Here is a 12,888-nt window from a genome sequence, read left to right as displayed (position 1 = left end):
CAACCAAACAATGTACATTCACCAAACAATGCACATTCACCAAACAATGCACATTCACCAAACAATGTACATTCACCAAACAATGCACATTCACCAAACAATGCACATTCACCAAACAACCAAACAATGTACATTCACCAAACAATGCACATTCACCAAACAACCAAACAATGTACATTCACCAAACAACCAAACAATGTACATTCACCAAACAATGCACATTCACCAAACAATGCACATTCACCAAACAATGTACATTCACCAAACAATGCACATTCACCAAACAATGCACATTCACCAAACAACCAAACAATGTACATTCACCAAACAATGCACATTCACCAAACAATGCACATTCACCAAACAATGTACATTCACCAAACAATGCACATTCACCAAACAATGTACATTCACCAAACAATGTACATTCACTAAACAATGCACATTCACCAAACAATGCACATTCACTAAACAATGTACATTCACCAAACAATGTACATTCACCAAACCACCAAACAATGCACATTCACCAAACAATGCACATTCACCAAACAACCAAACAATGTACATTCACCAAACAATGCACATTCACCAAACAACCAAACAATGTACATTCACCAAACAATGCACATTCACCAAACAATGTACATTCACCAAACAATGCACATTCACCAAACAACCAAACAATGTACATTCACCAAACAATGCACATTCACTAAACAATGCACATTCACCAAACAATGCACATTCACTAAACAATGCACATTCACCAAACAACCAAACAATGCACATTCACCAAACAACCAAACAATGTACATTCACCAAACAATGTACATTCACCAAACAATGCACATTCACCAAACAATGCACATTCACTAAACAATGCACATTCACCAAACAATGCACATTCACCAAACAACCAAACAATGCACATTCACCAAACAACCAAACAATGTACATTCACCAAACAATGCACATTCACTAAACAATGCACATTCACCAAACAATGCACATTCACTAAACAATGCACATTCACCAAACAATGCACATTCACCAAACAATGCACATTCGCCAAACAACCAAACAATGCACATTCACCAAACAACCAAACAATGTACATTCACCAAACAATGCACATTCACTAAACAATGCACATTCACCAAACAATGCACATTCACTAAACAATGCACATTCACCAAACAATGCACATTCACGAAACAATGCACATTCACCAAACAATGTACATTCACCAAATAATGTACATTCACCAAACAATGTGCATTCACCAAACAACCAAACAATGTACATTCACCAAACAATGCACATTCACCAAACAACCAAACAATGTACATTCACCAAACAATGCACATTCACCAAACAATGCACATTCACCAAACAATGCACATTCACCAAACAATGTACATTCACCAAACAATGCACATTCACCAAACAACCAAACAATGTACATTCACCAAACAATGCACATTCACCAAAAAATGCACATTCACCAAACAATGTACATTCACCAAACAATGCACATTCACCAAACAATGCATATTCACCAAACAACCAAACAATGTACATTCACCAAACAATGCACATTCACCAAACAATGCACATTCACCAAACAATGTACATTCACCAAACAATGCACATTCACCAAACAATGTACATTCACCAAACAATGTACATTCACCAAACAATGCACATTCACTAAACAATGCACATTCACCAAACAATGCACATTCACTAAACAATGTACATTCACCAAACAATGTACATTCACCAAACAACCAAACAATGCACATTCACCAAACAACCAAACAATGTACATTCACCAAACAATGCACATTCACCAAACAATGCACATTCACCAAACAATGTACATTCACCAAACAATGTACATTCACCAAACAATGCACATTCACTAAACAATGCACATTCACCAAACAACCAAACAATGCACATTCACCAAACAACCAAACAATGTACATTCACCAAACAATGTACATTCACCAAACAATGCACATTCACCAAACAATGCACATTCACCAAACAATGCACATTCACCAAACAACCAAACAATGTACATTCACCAAACAATGCACATTCACTAAACAATGCACATTCACCAAACAATGCACATTCACTAAACAATGCACATTCACCAAACAATGCACATTCACCAAACAACCAAACAATGCACATTCACCAAACAACCAAACAATGTACATTCACCAAACAATGCACATTCACTAAACAATGCACATTCACCAAACAATGCACATTCACTAAACAATGCACATTCACCAAACAATGCACATTCACCAAACAATGCACATTCACCAAACAACCAAACAATGCACATTCACCAAACAATGCACATTCACGAAACAATGCACATTCACCAAACAATGTACATTCACCAAATAATGTACATTCACCAAACAATGTACATTCACCAACAGTCAGTGTGTTTTATTTGCCACTTCTAAAACTGTCTTTCTACAGAAAAAAAGTGTGGATATCTACAAATGCATGTTAGAGCCTTGTTTATAAAAATCTTTTAAAGAAGGACAAATTAAGTAGAAAATGTTTCATTTTTCAACTTATATGGTTAAAGCCTAAAATAGTACATTTCTAACCAAATCTGATGGCACAATTTAGAATAATTTCTTACTTTGTATATATATATATTTCAAAGTCATTTTAAAGACACATTTAAATTTTGCAACAAATCATGTTCACAAAACATTTACTTGATGTTTATGGTTCAAATTTAATTGTATACCTCAGCACATGTTTATCTATTATAAAATGTATACAGTAGTCATGCATTACACAAATATATTTAAGTTATGAAAGCAGGAAAATTGAGATATTATGTTCGAATATATACAAATGGAAAAGGAATAATTTAGACACAAACCATGCATTAATTTAAAATCTTGAGGTCATGTAATACATTTAAAAACTTCTGTTCTTGAACATGTCATAAGGGAGCATAACAATCAACACTTTAATCAAACCAGTCAGAGTTGGAGTTAATTTAACCAGTCAGAGTTGGAGTTAATTTAACCAGTCAGAGTTGGAGTTAATTTAACCAGTCAGAGTTGGAGTTAATTTAACCAGTCAGAGTTGGAGTTAATTTTCTAAAGATGTATTAATTGACAAAATGCAACAAAAATTTCCTTACAAAGAGAACAGGACATGCAAGTCACAATGTGACTGTTCTAATAATTGTTGTCTCACAGTAATGCTAACCAATGCATGAACAATGCTTATTTGTACCAAAAAGCAAGAAGCTTTGATTTGTTGTTGACAGAAATGTGATACAGACAGATTGACAGAGGCAAACCTGATATCATTGTTTTGTGGGTTTTAAATTTGTACATGTATTTTTAGGAAGGCATAAAATCATATAAGTATACAATTTACTAAATCTACTTCAATATCAACAAAGAAAATTATCACACACTTCAAAACAGCAGTTCCATCTATACGCAATGATCTGAAAGTTTTAAAACAACTTATATTTCATACATGAGCTTGTCTCGCTCAATCTTATTGTGTTTGTCCAATATAGTAGCCACCTTAAACAACTAGTCTTAAATCCTAGGACTCAGGTCATTCATTAGGAGGCGGTACCCGGTACTTTTACCCTCCTATGCTATGACAAGTACTGCCTAAATGTAGGAATTTTTATATAAGACATTCATGGAATCAATTGAAAAGTACCACCTAGAAACGTGGAAGTACCAGTCAACATGAAAGATAATGAAACCCCTGAGGACTAACCTAAAATCTAACACTTGATGAAATCTTAGGAATTGATTGGAATAATAAGACATATTGACTGTGAACTCTGTTCTGGAAATGTAATTAAAGAACTTGGTTTGTATTTCCTAACTCTGCTCTAAAAGCTACTTATATTCAAACTCTTATATGTAAAGAGTTGTTATTTGCATCTAGAAAAGTTTCTATTTTGTGACAACATTGAGCTGTTGACATGAAGTGTGTGATATCTAACCTAATATACACACCACAAACAATTGACTAACACCACAATTACCTTTATCCTGGGATACCCTAACAAAACATAATCATTTCTTTACTAAAACATGCAAACACTGTTTCTACACACTCATAAAACTAAAATAAATAAGGTTTAAGGTTCTTAAATGCAGGAAACATGCCCTTTTTTCATTTTAATGCTGTTTTTTCTCTGATGAAACTAGCATTCTAAAAAGCATGCATGAGAAACAAAATGAACAAAACAAAACTTTAATGGCATTTCCAATAATGCAGTTTGAATAATTGTAACAAATATATTTGTCATGCATTACAGAATATGGTAGTACATGATCTCAAAAATGTACGAAAAGGTCAATTTAAAAGCAAAACTGTTTCTAAAATACTGGACAATCAAAGTTTTATTGATTTCTTTTTATTTGTAGATTTATTATGATATTTCTGTCACTTTTAGTTTTTACAATAAATGCCAAAAAATGCAAAATTTAGGGAAAACACAATTCTGAGGGCAACTACTCTTATAAGGGACCGTTCAATATTTATCAGATGGATTTCTATTTTTCTATTTGAAAGTTTGCAGGTTTATGTCTTGAAATCAAAGAATAGACTTTGGTGTAAATACAAAATTTAAAATGTGCTAGTTAATTCCATTTATATATAAATATTTAAGTGTGTATCAGAACCATACATTTTATTGTTTTTAAAACCAGCATGAATATACATGTATATATTTGATTTTATATTTGCAGCCTCAGATACAATATTGATTTAAAATAAAGAAAATAATTTAAACTAAGGGACAATAACTCTTGGACTAGTAAAACTATTATCATATGCTGAATTACTAATTATTGTCTTAATAACACAGCATGTTAAATATAGTTCAAATACCAATGTCCCTTTATCTAATCTTTCAAAAAAGAAATTATGGTCTTTTTAAGCAATTTAGGCAGACATATTTTTGACTTTGATGCACCCTTTTTCACCTATTAATTAAATCTGAACATTTGACAGTAAAACACCAAACAACCTGGCATTCTGTAAGATTAATATATAAATGAGATAGCTGTAGAGTTATATGAAGATCTAAATTGATTTGAAAAAGTTATAAAAAAGTTTAAAGATGACTATCCAATGATTTGGCCTAAACTGAAAATTTAAGCTTGTTTTAACCTTTTTATTAAATCCATAAGAATGACACCAATTCACCAAACTACCAAACAACCTGGTATTCTGTAAGATCAATATATAAATGAAATAACTATAGAGTTTTATGGAAATCCATGTTAATTTGAAAAAGTTATAAAAAAAATTAAAGATGACTTTCTGGATTCGGCCTAGACTGAAAATTTTAGCTTTTTTAACCTTTCTATTAAATCCATAGAATGACAGCAATTCACAAAACTACCAAACAACCTGGTATTCTGTAAGATCAATATATAAATGAAATAATTGTAGAGTTTCATGAAAATGCCAGTTGATTTGAAAAAGTTATGAAAAAAAATAAAAATGACTATCTGGATATAGCCAAAACTGAAAATTTTAGCTTTTTTTTTAACCTATTTATTAAATCCATAGAATGACAGCAATACACCAAACTACCAAACAAACTGGTATTCTATAAGATCAATATATAAATGAAATAATTGTAGAGTTTTATGAAAATGTCAGTTGATCTGAAAAAGTTATGAAAAAAATTAAAGATGACTATCTGGATTTAGCCAAAACTGAAAATTTTAGCTTTTTTTTAACCTATTTATTAAATCCATAGAATGACAGCAATTCACCAAACTACCAAACAACCTGGTATTCTGTAAGATCAATATATAAATGAAATAATTGTAGAGTTTTATGAAAATCCATGTTGATTTGAAAAAGTTATAAAAAAATTTAAAGTTGACTATCTGGATTTGGCCTAAACTGAAAATTATTGTTGAGACCATGTCCCTTATGTTTTTTGTGCCTGCAAAAGGAATTTCCTCCACACCAATAAAATTGAAAGCAAATTTTTTTCAAATAAAATAAGTTCTAGCCCATCTACTATATATATTAAAAAAAGTTCTCGCCCATCCAAATATTTCAACAAAAAAAGTGCTTGCCCCGCCCCATTTTGCACCGGCCCATCCATCTGATAAATATTGAACAGTCCGTCCCTAAAGGAGTTGATCAACAATTTCCTTTATATCTTTCTTATCATTTTTTGCTTTTTACTATTTCTTTCAATCTACTATGATTTTGAAATTAATGGTTGATAACATATAAGGTATAAAAATCATCAATTAATGGGCAATTGACAGTTTCAAATATTTCAATGTTTTGTAGATTAAGAATAATAGTAAGAAGTCAACTAACTATTTCATTTAAGTCCACTCTTTTTTACTGCAGAAATCTTCAAGCAAAAAATAATGGGGAAAATGTAATAAATTATAATTGGTTAAAAATTTTGTTTCGCAATATTTTTTTTAACATCCTTTAGTTGTATTATTTTCTAGGTACAACCCTGGTAAATACCTGGAAAAAGTTTATGTTCTGTAAAAAAAACAAGTTCAAATGAATATCATTTAATTTATTACCCTCTCCACTGTCAGATGGTTTCCCTTTATCACTCCCCATTGGTGTGACTTGTTTAAATTCTCTCATGTTGACATCTTTCAGTTTTTTCTCTAATTGTACTACATCTTCCTTCTTTCTATCCAACTCTTCACTCAATTCTTTCAGATCATTTTCAATTTTGACCATTAATATTTGATCTGCCTCCCCTGTATCTGACAAGGTTTTTATTTCAACTTTTACTTTCTCTACTTCCTCTTTTAATTGTTTTTCTTCTAATTCTTGTTTTTCCTTCTCTTCTTTCAATTCATTTTTTTCATTTTCAATGTCTTTTTCAAGGGAATTTAATTTATTTTGCAAATTCTTTAATTCTGACCCCACTTTTGTAGTCTGAGATTTAAATTCTAAAATTTCACTTCTAATTTTTGCTTCTGCTTGTCTCTCAGCTTGTACTAAGTCTACCCATTTTGTAGATTCTAATTTCGAAAGTTCAGTTTCAAACTGTTTTCTCTTTTGTTCCAGTTTATTTTTGTCTTCAGCAATCTGTATCAGTTCATTTGCCTGCTCTACATCTTTATTCTCTAACGTTGTTATTTCTGTAAATAAAAAGAAACTGATCTTTGCTGCACTCTAAAAATTGAGGGTTGATAAACCATGCATACAGTAATAACATGTGCACATGATTAAAGAAAAAATCAGCTGAAATTGGTTCTGATGGTCATTTGTCATATCAATCAAACGGAATCTCCTTGTTTTTTTTTTATATGTTGTTGTTATCTTATAATCAATTTTTTAATCAAATGTAGATCTAAAATTTTGAATAAAACAATCCTAGTCAATTAAGATTGGAATTGAGTGCATCCAAATGAGCAGTTCAAACTCACAACCTCAGTGTTGACAGAAATAACTACTTAGACCACTTGTGGTTACCAAGAAATGAGCAATGTATACAATGTATTAGAAAAGTATTGTTTTTTGGCCCATTTTTCCAAAATGGTCAGAGCCAAAATACCCAAGATCAATCCCAACCTTCCTTTTTTGGTATGGAACCTTGTTGTAAAATTTCATGGAGATCCAGACTTATACTCTTATTACTGTCCTGAAACCAAAAAAATCTTTTTTTTTTGGGGTCATCAATGATGCTAATTGGCCATTAAGTATTAAACATTTTTGGTCATAGTAATATCTATGTCTTGCATACAGATACATTCATTACTGTAAGTCATTATAATTATCTGTCTATTCTTGTCCTGAAATTACAGTGTTTTTATATCACAGTAAGCCAAAGTTTTTTGTCATATATTTTCTTTGACCATATGAATCTATAACTGATTTGTTACTGCACATGACTTCAGTAATTATTGTTTACTTGAATTGATGAATGGAACATGTTTAACCTCACCACATTATGTATGTATGTGCCTGTCCCAAGTCAGTAGCCTGTAATTCAGGGATTGTCGTTTGTTTATGTGTTACAATTTTGTTTTTCATTCCTCTTTTTATATAAATAAGGCCGTTAGTTTTCTTGTTTGAGTCATTTCAAAGGCTGTTAAAGCTGATTATGCAGTATGGGCTTTGCTCATTGTTGAAGGCTGTACCGTGAGTGACCTATAGTTGTTAATTTCTGTGTCAATTTGGTCTCTTGTGGAAAGTTGTATCATTGGCAATCATACCACATCTTCTTTTTTATTTGTACACATGAATTTGAGTAATAAGTCCGTACCTGTATCTAATAACTGATTTGAACATATAAAGTAGTTATTGAGTGTATACCATAATACTCAGTATAGCAAGACATTTTTGTGGAGGATTTAATTTTGTTTATTTGGTGGAAAGAATGTATCCTCAAAATTTAACCTACATATAATATCACTTCCATTTACTTGAAACCATGAAATTAAATCCCCCATAAAATCATATATAGAGACACAAGAGTGCACACTGAAATGTCTCGCCTTCTTTACTAATCATTGATATTATGTTGATACTCCTAAATATAAAGCTTTATTACGACTGTCACATAAACTTAACATTAACCAAGAAAACTAAACATTGATCAATGAACCATGAAAATGAGGTCAAGGTCAGATGAACCATATGCCAGGCAGACATGTACAGCTAACAATGCTTCCATACAACAAATATAGTTGACCTATTGCTTATAGTTTAAGAAAATAGACCAAAACACAAAAACTTAACACTGAGCAATGAACCGTGAAAACCAGGTCAAGGTCAAATAAAACCTGCACGACTGACATATAGATCATAAAATATTTCCATACACCAAATATAGTTGATCTATGACATATAGTATTAGATAAAAAGACAAAAACTCAAAAACTCAAAAACTTAACTTTGACCAATGAACCATGAAAATGAGGTCAAGGTAAGATGACATCTTCCCGCTAGACATGTACACCTAACAATCATTCCATACAACAAATATAGTAAACCTATTGCATAAAGTATGAGAAAAACAGACCAAAACACAAAAACTTAACTATAACCACTGAACCATGAAAATGAGGTCAAGGTCAGATGACACCTGCCAGTTGGACATGTACACCTTACAGTCCTACCATACACCGAATATACTAGACCTATTGCTTATAGTATTTGAGATATGGACTTGACCACCAAAACTTAACCTTGTTCACTGATCCATGAAATGAGGTCGAGGTCGAGTGAAAACTGTCTGACGGGCATAAGGACCTTGCAAGGTACGCACATACTAAATATAGTTATCCTATTACTTATAGTAAGAGAGAATTTAACATTACAGAAAATCTGAACTTTTTTTTCAAGTGGTCACTGAACCATGAAAATGAGGTCAAGGACAATGGACATGTGACTGACGGAAACTTCGTAACATGAGGCATCTATATACAAAATATGAAGCATCCAGGTCCTCCACCTTCTAAAATATATAGCTTTTAAGAAGTGAGCTAACACCACCGCTATCGCCGGATCACTATCCCTATGTCGAGCTTTCTGCAACAAAAGTTGCAGGCTTGACAAAAACCACGAAATTTTAACCCCATGAAAATTAATGTATCTACAGTATATAACTGACTTGCACAATTGAATCTATTAATTATTGAATACCTGAATCTATCACTTCAAGCTGTGATTCCTGATGTTTAATTCGCTCTTGTTGTCTCGTCACAAGCTCTTGCATTTTGACAAACTCTGAATCAACTTGACAAACTTCCTTAATTGGGGAACTTGCAAGTTTCCCCCCAGGCATATAGTATTCTTCAAGCACTTGATCCTTTTTTTTACCAGAGTACAAGTCAGGGAAATTGCTATCTAAATCATATTCTACGACATCAGAACTTTCCTGTTCTGGGCTATATACACGAAAATCTAAGTCTCCATTAACTAAAGTTTTTGGACTAATAGGAGATTTTTGACGAGGAATAACTGGTGAAAATGCTGATTGTCTATTTCTATTATACAATGAAAGACTTGGACTTTGTCCCCTTGAGTCTGTTGGTGAAACAGGCGAAGCTGTTTTATTAGGAGAATTTCTTGCAGGACTACTTCCTGTGCGTGTGTGCACTGGTGAGTATTTGATTTGATGTGGTCCTTGATTAGCAGATTTCTCTAATTCTCCATTAAGATGTTTGTGCTTTCCTGATATGTCGTTTTTCTCTCCATGATGAGCATGCTGATGTGTATGATTAGCAGATCGATCTAAATAATCAAACTTGTGCTGATTTGCATAATGAGTTGTCTCCTCCTGAGGTATATGTGGGTGAGAAGGAGGGTAATGATGCTGTGCAATCTGAGGCTCTGACACATTTTGATTCCTCGAAATATTTCTAACTTGGCTGTATGGGTGATGACTTGCCTGGTGAGGCGCTGGGGGAGGTGGGTTAAGTATCAATGGGGGTTGTCTATCTACTCTCTGTTTTGATGAATTCATAAATCTGTCAGTTGGGAGGCTCTGTGTCAATGAAATATCACCGATATTCTCCTTCTCTGAAATGTTTTGAAGCTTACATGAATGTTTCTGTTGTTCGTTTTTCCGTTTGACGGATGGGTTTGTAACATTATGTGCACCACTAAATGTTAATGATCTACGAACTGGTCCATCCTTTTGAACCGGTGGGGTAAAGTTATGTTGAAAGTTTTCTTTGGATTTCACCTGGTCCTTTTGTAAATCCTTTTTAGTCTGATCAGATTGCTGAAGAAGTAGCTGCACTTCATTAGCATACTCTCCCCATTTTTGTAAAACCTTCACCGGGAATTCTGCTTTGTTAAGAGGGCGCTCACTGTCCCTCCACTTTTCAATCAATGTGAATGTTCCGGTTCTTCCCATAGCATGAGCTAGTGCTATGACAATGTCCTGACAAGTTGTATTTTCAGTAACACCACATACAATTCTGGGAATACCATCCACTCTCACTTTTAACTCCATTTTAAGAAATAAAAAGAATGTTTAAAAAAGCCTATGTTACTAAAAGTTACAGGTGTTAAAACAACAGTTAATAAAAACACACCAATTATGTAAATTGTATAATCAGGGATAGTTATATTGTATCGAAACAAGTAATTCCTTCTGCAATAATTCCTTGTACAGTTTTCTGGAATATGATGTTTCCATAGCTTTAATGTCCCAAACTGTTTTACTCAGTTAACATAACTCTGCCTTGATTATCTAGAATAAAGAAAACATACAGGTTTTAAATGTCTACCCCAAACAATTGACAATACGATAGTTATTTTATCTGTTCATATAAAGTTACCTACTTTCAATGTCAAATACCTTACATATTATAATATATATATTTTGTGTATTTTATCATGAATAAACAGACAATATTCTAAGCATGTCTAAAACAGACTGCCAATCAAGAATAAATAGAAAACTATGACTTAACTAGATATGTACGATGAACCCTTATAATGCTCTGCCATATATGCATGCGATTAGTTCGATATACTTTAGATTTGATTAAACAGGGATTTTGAAGTATAACTTGAACTTGTTGCGCTGTTTGTAAGAAACATTAAAACCCCCTCCTGACCATAAGAAACAATTAAATCCCTCCTGACCATAAGAAACAATTAAAACCCCTCCTGACCATAAGAAACAATTAAAACCCCTCCTGACCATAAGAAACAATTAAAACCCCCTCCTGACCATAAGAAACAATTAAAACCCCTCCTGACCATAAGAAACAATTAAAACCCCTCCTGACCATAAGAAACAATTAAAACCCCCTCCTGACCATAAGAAACAATTAAAACCCCTCCTGACCATAAGAAACAATTAAAACCCCTCCTGACCATAAGAAACAATTAAAACCCCCTCCTGACCATAAGAAACAATTAAAAACCCCTCCTGACCATAAGAAACAATTAAAACCCTCTCCTGACCATAAGAAACAATTAAAACCCCCTACTGACCATAAGAAACAATTAAAACCCCTCCTGACCATAGGAAACAATTAAAACCCCTCCTGACCATAAGAAACAATTAAAACCCCCTCCTGACCATAAGAAATTATAAATTTCGCACTGTATTATCATCTATTTTTAATTTTTATTCTGAGTACAAAAAAAAATGTTTTTTATCACATATCTATACTTGGATGGACTTACAGGGGAAAATTGACATTTTGTTAATGAAGAGGTTAATATGATAAACACATAATTTTCCATATTAACAAGTCATTCTTACACATGAATAACATACTACTCTCGAAATTTGCACATTTCATTAAAAATCTAGATTGAATGTTTTCTGCTATTTCAAATCCAAGATAGAGGAAGTTCCAACTGTATGTACAACTAAGATTAGATTGAGGAACACCACTCTAACTGTAAGTACAACTGAGATTAGATTGAGGAACACCACTCCAACTAAGATTAGAAAGAGGAACACCACTCCGACTGTATGTACAACTAAGATTAGATAGAGGAGCACCACTCTAACTGTATGTACAACTAAGATTAGATTGAGGAACACCACTCCAACTGTATGTACAACTAAGATTAGATTGAGGAACACCACTCCAACTGTATGTACAACTAAGATTAGATTGAGGAACACCACTCCAACTGTATGTACAACTAAGATAAGAAAGAGGAACACCACTCCAACTGTATGTACAACTAAGATTAGATTGAGGAACACCACTCCAACTGTATGTACAACTAAGATTAGAAAGAGGAACACCACTCCAACTGTATGTACAACTAAGATTAGATTAAGGAACACCACTCTAACTGTATGTACAACTGAGATTAGATTGAGGAACACCACTCCAACTGTATGTACAACTAAGGTTAGAAAGA

General features: G+C 32.9%; 1 protein-coding gene across 9 annotated transcripts in view; it reads right to left on the bottom strand.

Moving 5' to 3' along the window:
* The window catches only part of LOC143083786 (uncharacterized), a 59,371-nt gene that overhangs the window by 2,325 nt on the left and 44,158 nt on the right, over window positions 1-12,888 (bottom strand). For 8 of the 9 annotated variants that reach the window (XM_076260128.1, XM_076260132.1, XM_076260129.1 and 5 more), the window contains 2 exons: window positions 9,688-11,245; window positions 6,606-7,178 (listed from right to left, as the gene is read on the bottom strand). In XM_076260128.1, the coding sequence (XP_076116243.1) occupies window positions 6,606-7,178; window positions 9,688-11,005 (1,891 nt within the window). In that variant the 5' untranslated portion in view covers window positions 11,006-11,245. Of the gene's footprint in view, window positions 1-4,072; window positions 4,090-6,605; window positions 7,179-9,687; window positions 11,246-12,888 lie in introns of all 9 variants that reach the window. The other variant, XM_076260136.1, reaches the window with a different exon arrangement.

The sequence above is a fragment of the Mytilus galloprovincialis genome, chromosome 7, assembly GCF_965363235.1.
Source record: "Mytilus galloprovincialis chromosome 7, xbMytGall1.hap1.1, whole genome shotgun sequence".
NCBI lineage: Eukaryota > Metazoa > Mollusca > Bivalvia > Mytilida > Mytilidae > Mytilus > Mytilus galloprovincialis.
Note: the sequence above shows the minus strand (reverse complement) of the source record. Positions and strands in the feature narration are given on the sequence as shown.